The sequence below is a fragment of the Balearica regulorum genome, chromosome 4 (assembly GCF_011004875.1).
Source record: "Balearica regulorum gibbericeps isolate bBalReg1 chromosome 4, bBalReg1.pri, whole genome shotgun sequence".
Taxonomy (NCBI): Eukaryota; Metazoa; Chordata; class Aves; order Gruiformes; family Gruidae; genus Balearica; species Balearica regulorum.
Genome location: NC_046187.1, coordinates 34,047,259 through 34,063,675, shown reverse-complemented (window position 1 = coordinate 34,063,675; position 16,417 = coordinate 34,047,259). Strand labels below are relative to the sequence as shown.

The 16,417-nt window shown below is 36.9% G+C and overlaps 1 protein-coding gene across 15 annotated transcripts in view; it reads right to left on the bottom strand.

Annotated features, from left to right (window-relative positions):
- Positions 1-3,746: 3,746 nt before the first annotated feature.
- ARFIP1 (ARF interacting protein 1) overlaps positions 3,747-16,417 on the bottom strand; it is a 45,766-nt gene continuing 33,095 nt past the window's right edge. For 14 of the 15 annotated variants that reach the window (XM_075751716.1, XM_075751707.1, XM_075751715.1 and 11 more), the window contains 2 exons: positions 14,116-14,290; positions 4,741-5,368 (listed from right to left, as the gene is read on the bottom strand). In XM_075751716.1, coding sequence (XP_075607831.1) covers positions 5,213-5,368; positions 14,116-14,290 — 331 coding nt within the window. In that variant the 3' untranslated portion in view covers positions 4,741-5,212. Of the gene's footprint in view, positions 5,369-14,115; positions 14,291-16,417 lie in introns of all 15 variants that reach the window. The other variant, XM_075751719.1, reaches the window with a different exon arrangement.

The following is a 16,417-nucleotide window of genomic DNA, read 5'->3' as shown; positions in this document are numbered from 1 at the left end:
CTAAAATTCATCCAAGTTACAAGCAACAGAAAGCAGGTCTTTACAGTAGGAAGTACTAAGCAACTTTAATAATAGGTAGATCGAGCAGCCCCACCTATAATAAGCAGCAAATGCACCTCCCTAGAACAGATAGCATTTAGATGGGTTGCTGTACTACGACAGCAAATCCTATTGTTAATATTTTAAGATTTCTAGTTAATTAAATGGCCAAGACAGTTTTCAAGATGACTACTTCTTTTAAGGCATTACCTTTTTTTCTTGAGAGAGAAAAAAAGTCTTTTGTAAACTCTGCTTTTCTTTGAGCACAAAGAGCTTCTAATGCTTTAGGCTGAACACAAATTTAATGACCCAACAGATCTAATGGGAACAAAGCAATTTATACCACCTGAACAAAAGGTGCTGTCATCTTCATTACAAGCCCTCATTTCTACGGTATTCGGACAAAGGCAGGAAAGTTAATTGTGACACTTCAGACACATTAAAACCAACTTCTATTTGGTTTCAAAATTAAGCACTGTGGTAGTTAACCTCTTGAAACAAACCCCTGCAATTAATTACCACTATCACATAAAACTAGCACAATGCATACACATATGTAAGAAAGGCAAATCAAGACTGAGCAGCCAACACTAGTTTTTAGCATTATTTAACTCTTAAGTTCTTGAATTTACAGCCTTCCGTATTCTTTAAAAGGTAGCAAGGTGTGTAATTATTTTTTTTTAATTAGCACAGTAGGACATACCATTTGTTAAGTACCATTTACTAGGAACACACTGCTGAACTGTTTGTGACTGAACCAATGGATTTATGCTGGCATAAACAGTAATAACAGGGCAAACCTGAACTAAAAATTTGTTTCAGGTTGACTCTAGTCTGTATCTGATTTCTGCACTTAATTAAGAAGTGTTATCATACAGCCACACTGGTACCCATCAAAGTTCTACCACCTGATGATGCAAGGGAACTCTGGAAAGATACTCTTGGTCTCTTTTTCTACTTCTCCTGGAATGTCAGGTATTTCCATTCCTCCAATAGCTATTATCTTTAAAATGGGTTCTCAAAAAAATGAGACAGTATTTGCTCAGAACAGGTTTTTTTTTTCCCCCCATGCACAGTGATTAAAAAGTTGAACATACATTTTGCTGAGCACAAATACTTCGCAGAAATACACTGCCAATAGTGGACAGCACAGAATTGTTTGCTGCTCCTGCTCCCTAATTTTATTTTTTTTCCAAAAGGCAGTTGAAGTGTAAAAAGTAATGCTTTCATGCCAGCACTCTCAGCTGTAGGAAATGAAAGATCTGCAAACCATAGCTTGAGCTTTCATGTCCAAGACCATTGCTCTGCAAGGTTCATGTGCTGCTTCTCTGCATTTCAGCATAGGGGCTCCTGATGAAACAGCAAGATATCACTTTTCCTTTCCACTGCTTCTCTATCAATTTATGCCTCTCTCCAAGGCAGGCACAAGCCATCCTACTTGCTACTCTTACACTACAGGGTAAGGTACTTCCTTAATTCACTTCAAACTATTGCTGTGATGACAAAATGTGTAAACACACCCCATCTACCTGGCCACTTGGTTCCCATATAAGACTGACAGAAATGAAGACACCTCGGTGAAAATAGGTGCAGCGAGGTGAACAAGACGACTGTCACAGATACAGAACCGTCCTTTCTATGTATCACTAGCTTTAACACCACAACACCTGAAAGAACACAAAGATATCAAAGAGCTACTAACAACAAGAAGTAACAAGGAGAACAAAGAAATATAAACCAAGGAACAGTCAACTCCTCTGTGGATCTTCTCATTAAAAAAAAAAAAAAAAAAAAAGAACTTTCAGTTTGACATAACTTGGCTGCCAGCAGTTCGATAAGCTTGGGGTGGGGGCAATTGCAAATATGAAAAGATTAATGACTAATTAAAAAAATCTGTGACTAGTACAACCTCCACATCAAGCACACAGCATGGAAAAGACAACCAGACTAAAAAAAAAACCCCAAACCTAAAGATAATTGCAGATGAGGAATGCTAAATAATTATAATACCTTATTATTCTTGTAACACCACAGTGAGGAACAAGAGCAGATAAGCAGAGAATACAAACTGAACATGCCCCCAGTTCAGTTCAAAACAGAGTTGAGGGGAAGGTTTAGCTTTCCTTTTAGATTACTTTGATCATTTTTTGAAGCAGAGACAGAACAGAGATAAAGTTGCTGGGAAAACCATTTGACAGAAGATTGAAATCAAGCAGTTACTTTAATGATACTGGTGTGTTACTGTACTCTACCTGCATAGACGTCTCTTCAAATATAACTACAGATACATTTTATAAGCAGAAAGGTTCTTTGTAAGGGCTTGACAAAGCATGAAGTATGCCAAAGAGCATTTTTAGAGCAGAAGAGCTGTTTGTAGAATTCAAACAAAATAACAGGCCCTACAAGTTTCAAGCAAGCCAGGAGTGCAGATAACTTACAGTATGGCCACTGACAAATGAAACAGCTCCCTGGGTCTCTGTTTGGTAGACCAGCCACCCCTCCATATCTGAAACGCTATTAACTACTTTAAATTCTTCTTCCTAAGAAACCTCACACAACACTAGACACACTAATGCAGTAACTTATAACTGAGATTAAATCTTTCACAGACAAGACTCTACTAGATGGGTATGGCCCCCTCTTCAAACAAAAAATCCATCCTGACAACTGTCTACCAGATAAATGCCAGCATTACAACCTTAAAATATTTATATGGCTGCTTTGTCAGTCTCAGAAAACCTGACAACCTAATTACTTCCCATTAGAAACTTCAGAAGTGTCTTCCTCATATGATCTCCATAAGCAAAAGTTTCTAAATTTGGTTAGATCTAAAGAGCAAACTTTGAATATAAGACTTGAGCTTGAATTATTTCATCAGCACATTTATTTGAATGGGGGCAAATAAAGTGCTACAAAAGGCAATTAGTTTAATATCTTGTCGATCAGCTGACGGCACGACCCCCCTCACTGAGGCTATTAATCAGAACAATTGCTTCGGTAAGCAAAATCAAAGTCCTTCTTCCTCCCCTGGCATTAAACACACAGATTTTAGCGAGTAATCTCTTTTCCAACCTTTTCTTCCAGGTGAAGAGACTCTAGCAGTTTTAAGCCATTGCAAAGGTTGAGCCATTCCTGCATCACGCAATTTCAGATTCAAGTTCCCTCTTACCGTTTCTGATGGCTCAGTTCCTTCTGGGCAGGGACTATCCTCAGGAGATGTGTGAATCTTGAGATAGAAACCAACAGTGCATGTTCCATATGTATCCTTTTCCTATAGTGTTCTGAAGGCTGATATGTCAATTGTAGTCAGTAGGTTTGCATTCTTCATCCCTGCTGTAATGCTGCTATCTGCATTTCCTAGCTCAACTGTACAGTTATACAGTTCATTTTTCTTCCGTCATCTTACCATATGCATGCCAAGATTCAGAGACAGCGGAAGTCAACGGCTTCATAAGTGTTGTAAATGTAATGAAATTTGCTTTAAAAGCTTAACACTTACATATACTGAAAGATTTGTTTCACTATGAGTTTACATTCAAGTTGAACTTGCACGCTATTAAATGATCCTGAAATAAAAAAGCATCAGTGTTCCCACCTAGTACTGCTTTACCAGAAACTCTTGGGCAGGGATGGCAACTCAGAACAACAGGACCAAGCTTTCACTATAGAAGCCAGATTCTACTCTCAACCATCACAAGTCAAAGAAGTTTGACTGCAAACACCTTTAATATGAATACAAAATTCACATAGGATATACATTCTGGGGAACGTAAATGAACTATTACAAGAGATTCTTGACAGAACAAAAACATAAAGAAGGCTCTGTCAGGCCAAGAATTTAATGAGGAATGATTAAAAAGTTTGATTTACAGTTACATTACAATTGTGTTAAGCACTGAAAACTTTAAGTATGTCAGCTGAAAGGCATTTGAACATACAGTACATAAATCATACAATCCACACCGTTGTAAATAACATTTGAAATATTTCATTTTACTTAATAGAACACAAAGCAACGTAACGTGCAAATGAGGACTCCAATATATTGAATCTAAAATGTCTATGATAAAATTGACACAGAATTTTACATTTAAGGACTACAAGATCAATGGAGAAATTAAAAAGTACCCTCCATGTTACTCCTATTACCACAGTATGCTTTTCAGTTAAATAGAAAAACCATACTGGACTGATTTCCTCTCTCAAAATCATACCTGTCCATGAAGGTTAACTAAAGCTTTAACTTGCTCTAAGTGTACAATGAAACAGCATTTACACAGTCTCCTTCCCCTTGTTGGGAATTGGCAAACCATTATGTGAAAGGGTTCTTGGATTATGTACACTGGTGGAAAATATTATTTTATAAAAAGGCACATACCTGTGATTTAAGGCTAGTACGGTATTTCATAGAGAAAGTAAAATTTTAAATGAAATTAGTACATTGCATGGTTGGCCTCACTCAGCAAACCACTTGGTGCAAAGCAAAAACGTGTGCTTAGAAGCCTCAGACTGACAGTGATTCTTGCTTTAGTGTTTTGGGTTTTTTTTAACCTATGATGGAAAGGTACATCTTTACATCTTTTAAAAAGGCATTTGCTGCAACAACACTAGTCAATGAGCCATCTGCTACTGTTGCCTTATATGCAGATATCACATATAAACCTTATATTATTAATCTGCAAAATATTCTTTTAACTCTCCTTTTTAAAAGTCATATGAAAATTACTAAAGATGTTTTCTATATTCATCTATAAAATACCAGATGTTGGTACAAATCATGTAAATCTCCATTTGGAAATATTTTGACCAGTCACCAAAATGACCAGAAATCACAAACATCATTTGTCAGTGCAAATCTATAATAGTTTTCTTTCCTCTCCCGCCCTCCCTCCCTTCCTCCCTCCCTCCCCCATCCCAGTTACAGAAATAACAAACCAACCTTCACATACAAAAGGAGTGCTCTATATTTGAAATGACAGAAATTATGTTTGGTTACCTTAAAGTCATCCACTTTCCTAGCAAATTCAGTTTTACAGTATTAGAAAAGGGGGGAAAAAAAAAAATTAAAGCTGTCTGTGCAAGAATCACTACAACAGTCCTTCAACCCCAACCCTTAATTATTATCAGATTTAAAGATTTTTAGGTTAACATTGGGTCCTCTTCTCTGATCCAGTTACTGTTCTTCAAGCCAGGATGGGGCATCTGCTCCAGGAGTTTTCAATTTGATGTGGAACTGTTTAAGTGTCTGTTCAAGCTGCTTTTGATTCCCAGCAAAGTATGCCGCAATGGCATTGTGGAACAGAACAAGTTGATTGTGCAATACCTTAACCTGCAGGCAAGGGTAGAGACAGGTTAAGAGGAGGAGGCAGATGCTAACAACATCACAGGTCAGTTATAAAACGACACATAAGTGTATTTGAGAAGCTCAGACTTCATACAGGTTTATTTAATAAAAGTTTAAAAATAGAAATACAAAATGCAAATACAAAATTCTTTAACATTAAAGCAATTTAGAGTTTTCATACAGTATGCTTAACAGTCAATACCAACTGCATGGATCAAAAGCAATTCACTGAACAGCATAATGTTATCAAATATTAAACACTTCATTACAAGTACTCAATTCCTTGGAATTAGATGCCAAACCTCTGTTTAAGATACCTACCTGCAGGCCAAATGGACTTCCCTGAGACAGTACATGACAAATGCAGCATCTAAATATACAGTTCATTTATTTGCCCTGCCTTGCAGAGAGCAGAGAGCTGTTTTCCAGCTCACGTATACCTAAGTCAAATAAATCAGATGTTCTTTTCCCAGCAATATTTCTTGCCCATCTCCCATAAGAGAGGACTACAGCATTTGTGCAAAGTAGTCATGAAACACACAGGTCATAGCAATAATCAAAACGTGGGGAGAAGAGCACAAGAGCAGCTGGAGGGTTATCACTGTTTTTCTCTTCCAGTCTAGTCTATGATGACAAGCTATAAGCACTGATGAAGTCAAAGAAATGTTACGTTTTCATCCTAGCGCACCAGTAAAACTGAACTTGTGAATGATGAATGCTGGAAAAGGCATCTGTCTAGCTTCTGCAGCCAAAACCTGTCCTGTTTGTTCCTGAGTGTACTCTCAGCTCAGTACAACCTTACTCTTGTGTCAGAGGCCAAATCCTTAAGGTGGTGGCCCTGTGCCTGTTTTCAGCCTGCAAGACCTTAAGCCCAGTGGCATTTAGCCAACCTCGAAGAGAACAGCAAAACAGGGTGGCTGACTGAGCCCAAAGGGAGGATGTGGTAGGCAGCAGGTTGGGCTTTCTCTACTCGATTTTTGGATCACTGCCCCATCTGTCAGCACAATCCACAAGGGAAAATCTACTGAGATGCTAGGAAGCAAAACTGTCCTTGGGCCAGGTTTGGCCTATGCCTACCAGTTGTCCATGCCTGTTTTAACAGGTTATTTGGCTAACATGCTTTTCTGAAATGCATGCAACTCCATACAGAGGTACTTCATTGCCTTAATTCAAGAAGGGATCTCAAATTTAAAAAACAACATGTATTAGACATGCTATTAAACTAGAAGTGTGTAACATTTACACTATTACACAGAAATGTTATAACATACTTTAAAAATAAAATACTTTGAGAAAATAGGGCTGACCACGTGCATGCATGCACTACGTATATATAAAAGTTTCAGCACTAAAAGCTGAAATTTCTTTCATGAGTATACAACAATTTATTTTTTTACTGAATAGTCTCATTTCACAAATTAAGTTTTGGCCATAAACTGATGACTGTACAGACCTCAGTGTCCTAATTAATGATAATCTCTCTTTGGTGACTCAAATTTTGGTTTAAGTTGCTCTGACAATTTGAAAACTGGTATTCCTGTGTTTTCTCCCCTAATATTTCAGGCTAATTTAAACTTAATACATGTGGAATAATAGGCTTTTTGCCTCATTAACAGTGTAAAATGGTAGGTTCTTCCCTCAAAAGGCTCTCCAAAAAGAAGCACTGAAGAGGCAGGTAAGGTTAGAAAGGAATCTGCAGTGCACATCATATCTTGGGACAATTTTTTTTCCACTTACAATAGAATACTTCAAATACATGAGGTACAGACATTTTAATATTTAGGAGATGTAGAATATAGCTAACTACACTTGTTCAACAAACTTACAGTTCAGCCTTTCAAAGTCACAAAAGATGGCCTCTTTCAGTTTGTGTGGGACTAGAATTATATAAACACACATTTTTTGTACCTATAAAAATCTGCATTTTCATACAAAAAAATATTAAGTCATACAAGTGAAAAAATGTCACAACAACATCAAGAGTTTGCTTTTAAAGAGAGCAAAGAATTCAGCGAGTACAGTTGTTTTTTTCCTCAAGCAGTTTCTTTAATCATTGACATGCAAGGTTTCACACAGCCCAAGCTAGTTCCTAGCACAGTATTAAGATGCTACAACAGTTTTATTCATACTGTTTATAGGAACTCAAATAAAACAAGGGTAATTAATTCACTTTCCCAGCCTAAGTTCATCAATTTGAGGCCAAACTCGGTACTTTGTTAGGGTACCTTTTAACCCAAAGCTTTTGTGAACTGCCCGGAAGTCTTCTGACAATTTTATAAATTCAGTCAGACCTAGGCTCAGTATCCACGCACACACACAGAGACAGGAATCAACAATGTGGAGGCAGATGATTCGGACCAAAAAAAAGTTTTGGTTTGGTGGAGATTTTTGAACTACCAGAGCTACCTCACTGTACGAGGTTCCATTCCCAAGCCAGAGCTACCTCATTGTAGTGTAAATTTTGTGATGATTATCAAACTGGTTGCAGAGGTTCAAGATATTACAACTTCTGGTCTCCTTCTGAAGCAGATTGCTAAGTGAATCCCCACAGTGATAGTGAGATCATCTTATCCGTAGCTTCATTCAGATAACTAAGATTAAATTTCTAGGAAAAGACCACTTACTGTCTGACACTGTACAAAGTAGCTCTACTATGAGCTCTACTATGAAGCAGGAGCCAGCTAAGAGAAAAAGAGAAAAAGCTGTAACATCTCAAATCACCTGACATCCACTGCAAAAACACCTGCAATCACAGCTAAGAACTGGATGAAAAGTACTCACTTAAAGCCAGGTTCAAACCTAACCAGTTTTCCCATGAAAGAATGTCAGCCTTGCCCATTCCCATATCCAGCCATTGATTCCTACTTCCACACTACGTTTCACCTTAGCCCTCTGCTGGCAAAACATTCATGCAGTTATGCAGTCAGTTGGATCAGGGAACAGATCCAGATTAAAACTAGCCAGACAACAACATATTTGCTTTAACCTGGATCAGCTCCTCAATCTGATTCTCTTCTACACAGCTGCAAAAACACTTCTGCAAACACAACAGAGAAGGCAATGTGGGGGAAGGGGGATAGAGGATGAAGGGACCACTTTTTTTTTTTTTTTGCAAAGCCTTGAAGTGATTATCAGACTACAGCACTAAAGGCCAACTCTTGAGCACTAAACTGTAGCACCTATTCCAGTGAACGAGCATTTGAAGATTTGCCTTTTCATTAAAGAACGCTAATGGTATGCTGCTAAAAATACAGATGCCAGGTGTATGGACTAGCATGCCTGTCAAAAAGCCATCATGTTTTGCAGTTGAACATAATTTTAAATCATTGTTCCTTGTTAATTAGCTACATACAGCTGTTTGATCCTAATTACAAGCAGAGTAAGCACTCCATAAGAGACTTGGCAAATTTAAGTCTCAAAACAAAACTGAACTTTGTGGATAAGCATAAAATGAGCATGCCCTAAACAGAAGACTGAAGTTTCATGTACAGAAGATACTATAGGTTGGATTTGAGTTTTTCACATTTCCTCTGGATGCTGAAACATTTAATTTCTTTTTAAACACGGTCATTTTCCCCCCACCTCCCTCCGAACACCGTATTTTCCATAGCACAGTAAGTACAGATTTCTTTACATCTTCCTCATTCAGACTGTTTCAGCCACCTCAAGAAGCAAAAAGCCTACTCCCATTCTAATCTTTCTGTCAGTTTATACCTCCTCCTAACTATCATAGTCCTTTCCCCAGCTATCTCTGTTTGAAGCTATTTGGTCTAAATCGTTATGTCACCTGGGTTTCCATTAGATTGTACATTGCTTTCATTCGTAGAAGCAAGCATTGAAATATCAAACTCCTGAAGTACAACTCACAGAAGTGCATTCAATTTCTTTCTTTACACAGAAAGATTTGACATTTCTCAAGTGCACGCATGAAAAACAATTTTTCCTTTCTCAAATAGACAATGCCTTTTCAAAGATTTTTTCAGTGGCAGAAATATTTAAGCTAAGAACAGGCCACCATCCTTATTAAAAAAAAAAAAAAAGAGTAACTCCTTGTAACCTACAGATTTTATTGCAACTATTCTTATATTCATCACCCAATGCCACAAACTTCTAGAAAACTCTGCCAGCTGGGGATAGCACCAATAAAACTGTGCAGCAATATAAAAAAAACAAAAACAAAAAACACCACAAAACAGACCCCCCCCCCCCCCCCAAACAGTTTAACTTCAGATCAAATGCTATAATGATAGTGAATAGAAATCTTGTGTATCTTGGTTTTACTGACAGAAACTTGTAATCCCAGCTTTACTGTAATTCAGTTCTCTGAACCTCTGGGGGCTTTTAATTGAGATATTAACACATGAATTGAGGAGAACAGGCACAAAGAGATGCCTTCCCCTAAACGTAGGGCCAGATAGATTATGGCTGTTCAGTGCCATTTGCAGCACTGCAGACCAACCGGAGCCCACCAGTCAGTTAAACTGTCTTTACAGCTTGAATCACCTCCTCATTTTCCCTGCTCTCCTCATGTGTCATGCTTAACCAAATATTGGGCAACATTTTTGAGTGGGAACATAACTGAGTGCATCTAGTGGAGGTACATTTACAAAAGAACATCTAGGATTCTGTTGTGATATTGTCAGGCAAAAAGTACACTATTTATTTTTTTAAATGTTTAATATTGGTCAGACTGTAAAAATACATTTATTGGGAGATAATAAGGAACTGATTTATCTAATCTAAAAATTAACCCCTAAATTGTTTAATTGTTTTGCTACGGCAAGGTTTCATTACACAACTCTGTTTTCAACACAGAAGTGATAACAACTAAGCTTGAGACTACATTGTACTACATCCTCTATCAAGATATAGAAGACTTGAAGCCCAAAGGTTTACAATTGACAATAGAAAAATTATATGGCTACCATACCACTTTCTTACCTAAAAAGGCTTCTGTAATTAGACAAAGAACAAATATTAACTCACATCTGGATTGAGTACCATGACAATATGTATTAGTAAAGTTGATGATTAGAGATTTGCATGTTCTAGTATATCGTTAACGAGTCTGGCAAGGCCATGCCTTGGTATAGCTGCTCAAATACTAACCCTCATTTGCCTTATACGCAATACGTCTGCAACAACACAGGCTAAAACAGGCAACAAAAGGGCCCTTTGGGAAGAGACTGAGTAAAATTGGTATTTTGTCTGTCTGATCTTCCTTTATTCTGATCTCCCATTCTATTAAATGGGCACCAACTTGGTCCTGGGGATAGACAAAGGGAATTGCAAGTTCCTATTACTAAGTATGTAGTATCAATATAACCCGTATAATCCCCTCCCTGGGACTACTGTAACAGCTTAACAATATCAAAATTGCATTTCCACTTGGGAATTCAACATCATACATGGTCTTCAGTTTAAGCCATCTCCTAAACAGTGCCCTATTACTGAAGCAGCTGCACCTATTGTGCTCTTCCTCCTTCCTTTCTTCTCCTTCATATTAGGCACAGCTGTACTTACAGATGTTTAAGGTGTGATGAATCATAGCAATTGTCATCACATACCTTTGCAAAAAGTAGAACATCTGAGATTATTAAATCTAACTGAAATCAAAATCTAGTTCCTATACTTACTGATCCTATTCTTACTGAGTTAATAATCCTTTAAAATATAAAAAGTAATTGAGTTAAGAGCAGTCACATACACTTTGTATGCAGCTAAATTAAAAGCCATGTTTATAATGGTTATATAGTTGTCTGGCAAATCAATTGTGCATTCCAATTTCTTAATGCTAGCTGCAGGACAAGTATCAGGTCTAACAGGAGCTCCCCTAACACTAACCAAAAAATGGTTGGCAGGAAAAAAGGGAATAAAGATGTCAGATTGGTAAGAATATCATCTCTTAGATAATCATTGCCTCCCACTACACCACTAGGAAGCATTCGGGTCAACAGAAGAACAAAAACTATCAGACAGATGCAAGCTGGAAAAGAGTGCTCCTGAAATGAAAGTTTAGGATTAAGATTACATATTGTTTACTATGGAGAATCCTATACAATAAATAAAAAACATCAAAGTAAAGCTTACCTGAGTAAAGCTCTCAGTAGATAATTATATTGAAGCCAATATTTGACTGTAAAGGAAGTCCTTTCTATGGCTTATTTGGAAACAAAGTTACATACACCCTTTAATAAATATTTTGACATCTCTACTGTCAAAACTGAGAAATGTCAGCCAGTGATAAAAAAGCATAAGCATGTGAAAGTCCCCTTGTATTAATCTAAAAGAAAAGGCAGGAAGGAAAAAACAATTTCTTTCAGAAACAAAATTTGTAGGCTGTGACTGGTAACAGGATGCTTGATCTAATTCAAGACTGTTACTAGGAAGACAATTTCATTAGTGTTCCCTAAATTATCTAATTTAGTTTTTTAAAAAAATACGGAAACTTTTTTGTACAAGATGGAAATAAAATGCTTTCACTCTGAAGCTTTCCTATCTGTATAAACATAAATTGATCAGTTTGCTATATAGTTAGCGCAAGTCAAGAAGAATTAGGCTAAGTGCTACTTTCAACCAATTTGAATTTAAGCATCAGAATTCCTGTACAGATACGTGCTGGAAGGATCAAACAATTTCAACAGAAGTACATCATATGAGTAACAAACAGCTTACTAGAAGATGAAAATAAAGAAAAAAAGACACCTTCAGTATACCCATTTTCAACCTAGCATAGTTTTAAAGCAACTCAGTTCTTATGAGCATTTTCTAGTTTAACTGTAAGTATCAGCATTTGGATTAGACTTCATCTTGTTCAGGAAAATTAATTTCAATATGGATTTTTTCCATTTGAAAGTTAATGGGCTACAAGTTCAGCAAGAACAACAAATGAAAGTCAGGGCAATACCAGTTTTTAATCATCAGATCTGCTTCATCAACTCTTAGCATGCTAAATGACTACGTGATTCCAGAACTCTGGTCCTAATGCAAATGCCTGTAGGAAGTAACAGTGCTCAGGAGCTACATTTTTAGCATATATTGTTTTGGAAACCAAAAGGTTTGTTGATTTTCTCCACTTTTTTTTTTTCTCATCTGTTGATGGTTCATATTTCTTGGCTGTCTTCCATCTCTATTCTAAGTAGCTGATGCAATTGTGTGTACGATAATATATTCAAGAATTCAGAATAATAATCAGTTTTAATTGGTTTAGCTTGTCCCCAAGATCTTCCCTTAAAGTTTCCTCCTGTTTTGCTGTTGTCATTTGGGGCCACTCCTGTGTTCTCTGACAGGCAGTTATTACCTACATTCAGATCTTTCAAATATATGAATTCAGCCATAATGAAAATGTTGGTCCACTGCTACACAGGGACAAACTGATGAACTACTATCTTTTACATAAGTTTTGATCATATTTTCCTCCCTCTGAAGACACAGGAAATATAGTCACAGATGATTACAACTATTTACTATGAGTACGAACAAAAATCAGATCTTGAAAGACCATCATTTTTCCATCCAATTAGAAACAATTTAGAAGGACTTGTTTTTCAAAGAACACACAATTTTTTAAGTGTGTTCTGTAGGGCAATTCTGGTTTTGCCTAGTAGACAGAATAAGATGGGTTAAGAATCCCATCATTAAGAGAGTATAGATTAAATGGTATGGTTGGAATCAACATGTATTGGAAAAAACCTTCAAACCAACAGTTCAAGAGCCCTGTTTAGAATTAAGAAACTATAAGGGCATTAATTATAGGAAGTTGTATTTCACAGTTCAAGTTATTAATTTAAAGAAAGCTTAATTTTGAAGAAGCGTCTTCACAGTTCTCTCACTTTCTTTGTGCATATCCTCCATAACAGTGTTGTCAAACATAAATATTACTTTGAATCTTAAATAAGTATTTATATGACTCATTTAACCATTAAATGTGATGAACTGGTGTCCTGGTTGTGGCTGAGATAGAGTCAATTTTCTTACTAGGAGCTGGTATATTGCTGTGTTTTAGATTTAAGATGAGAATAATGTTGATAACACACTGATGTTTTAGTTGTTGCCAAGCAGTCAAGGACTTTTCAACTTCTCACACTGGCCTGCCAACAAGAAGGTGGGAGGTGCCCAAGAGGCTGGGAGGAGGCACAGCCGGAATTAGCCTTGACCTCAAGTGGCCAAAGGGATATTCCATACCATATGATGTCATGCTTAGTATAACTGGAGGGGTAGCCGGGAGGCAGTGTGGCTCAGGAACTAGCTGAGCATTGGCTTCGAGTGGTAAGCAACTGTGCTGTACATCACTTGTTTTATATATTTTTATCACTATCATTATTCTCTTCCTTTTCTGCCCTATTAAACTGTCTTTATCTTCACCCATGAGATTTACCTTTTTCAAGTGAGCGAATGGCTGTGTGGCTGTTTTAGCTGCCTGCCGGGTTAAATCACAACTTGAAAAGTAATGCTTTTCCAAACTTGAACCCTCTCATATCAACAAGAAATTTCCTGCCATAGTGTTTGTCATTTGTAGCTGCAGCAGCTTGATTACGGAATTTTAGGTTGCCTGGTCTAAAAATCTGTCCTCCAGTGATGCAGCAAGAACTCAGAAAATTCAGCTTATTTTCTTTGCTCACTCTACTTTTAAATTAAGATACATTTTAAGAGCTAACAACCAAAGTATTTCTAGCAAAGCAGAAACTTACAGGACAAAACTCCTAAACATAAGATCAGAAGTTGTAGCTTACCTTATTTTCTTCCAAAAATTTCAATTTGATAGATACATCATTACGCATTTTGTCATATTTCTCTTTATGCACTTGAAACAGTTGTTGTGACTGCTCAATCTTTGGGAGAGTATTTGCATCACGAGGGCCAAGATTCAGCTCTTCTAGGTCTGTTCGATAGGCATCATATTCAATCCTGAGAAGAAAGAGGAGGAGGAAAAAAAATCTAAAGGCAAAGTGTCTCAAAACAGACATCATATATGGGCCAAGTACAACAGAAGATAACAAAACAGTCAAGTATGGAAAAAAAAAAAACCTGGGCAAGTTTTTTTACCCCCTCCTCCTATTCATCGAGAGAAAACACTCTTAAGTTCATTGTATAAAGCTGCCACCTCAACAAGTACCCTCCCTCTTCTGTTCCTGTCTCAGCCACATACTCCCAACCTTCTGTCTTGTGATGGCTTCAGTAGTCAGAAGCTTTCCTGGGACATCTCAGCTTATTAACCTAGATAAAGCTAGTCTTCCCTCCCCCCCGATATTTTTTTCTGCTGTTGAATCAGTTGAGTGAAGGGTTTGCATTGAGAACAGCAGAAGCACCAAGAGCAGGACATCCCCTTTAAGCAGAAGTTTGAGCAACAGCTTACTTCTACCAAATTCTGTCCCAAAGCTTTTTCAGCATGCTCTAGGCTTCTCTGTATGCATTAATTGGAGTTTTACAGCTCTTCCACAAATAGTTTTGCAAGAACTCATCTGCCTTATGGATAAGCAGGCTGCAAAAAGATGATGCATTATTTATACTGTACTGAGGGCCTATCTTATTTTCCTAGGGAAGTCAGACTCTCTGAATCAATACCACCACTGAAGAAGATAAGGGCAGAGAAAGACAGAGGGTTAAGACTAACAGCCAGGTAAGTATTTAAGCTAACTATGCACCAAAGGTATATATTCCACTTCTAGATAAATCAGATGAAAAGTATTTTCTAATTCACTCTTGTTCTCTCCAAATTAGCTATCCTGGATACTGCTAGCAAAACCAGAATTGATGTTATGGTACAAGCTCTTGCCTGCAGATACCTGATGACATTTTAATTGAACCAACTAGTCTTCATATACCATTATTTATTAAAATAGTTATAAGACTCCTTGATATCCTTCCATATTAGACTGTATCATTTTATTATATGAATAGAGATTGAACCAGTCAGACCTTCTTTCCCATTTTAATGGGGAAAAAAAAAAATCAAGATGTCTTAAAAGCATTTTTTAAAACAGAAGTAAGTTTGAATATTCACTTTTGTCTTCAAAAACATTAAGTATTTTTTTTCCAAGAAAGTTTAAGCTAAGCTTTCTATTAATCAGCATATAACATTTATAAGTGGGAAAAGCACCTACGGAATGTTAGTAGTTTAAAGATTGTATCACTACATTAGTCTTCTGCTTTCCAGTGTTACATACAAGCCTACCGAACAACTGGATGTTTGCCAGATAAACTATTTTTATATTTTAAAACATTATTGTAAATGGATGAGACAAATGTACTAATAGCCTCTTTTTTCTTCCTCCTCTTATGTAACATTTGCTCCTTTGTTCACATCCATCTAGCACTTGACCAGGTAAAGCAACAGACAATAGCCTGAAATCACTCCAGGCTCATGGGCAGCCCTGCCCAAAGCCTCACTCTTCCCTCCATGTTTCTTTGTAGCTTTCAAATAATGGAACCTAGCATATCGGCATGTAATAGATGCCAATTTTAATGGAACAAACCAACCTATTTCTGGCTTTTCAAATATGCTTTCTCACAGACATTCCTAAAACTGGAAACAAATCAGGATTAAGAACTGGTTATACAAAATAACTTTTCATTTGGTATAACTGCTCCAAAATAAAAATACAGCATTTTCAGGGGTAAAAGGAGTAATATTCACAGGGCTTTTCCTGATTCTCATTGCCACTATGATTCAGGCTTTATTTAAAGAGTTTATGATTTAATTCCAACCAAGGAAACAAAACAATAGAGAGTTGTTAGAAGGGGGAAACAGACGAATGCTAAAGTACAATGGGGACAGGGAAGAAGAGGCACAGAAGTGTGACCTATTTTCACATTGCAAAATGATGGACAGGCTATGGAAGTGAAGAACCTTTGTAATTTATTTGCCTTATTGAAATTGCAACATACTTGATTTCCTTAATGAACAGAAAGGTGAAGTAATGAAAGTATTTCAGGAGGGAAGAACCATATATTGAAAATGACTGGCAAGAACAATTGTAGCAGATGTATTTTTAATAAATTTTCAAGGGAACATTGGAAAATGTGTGAACTGAT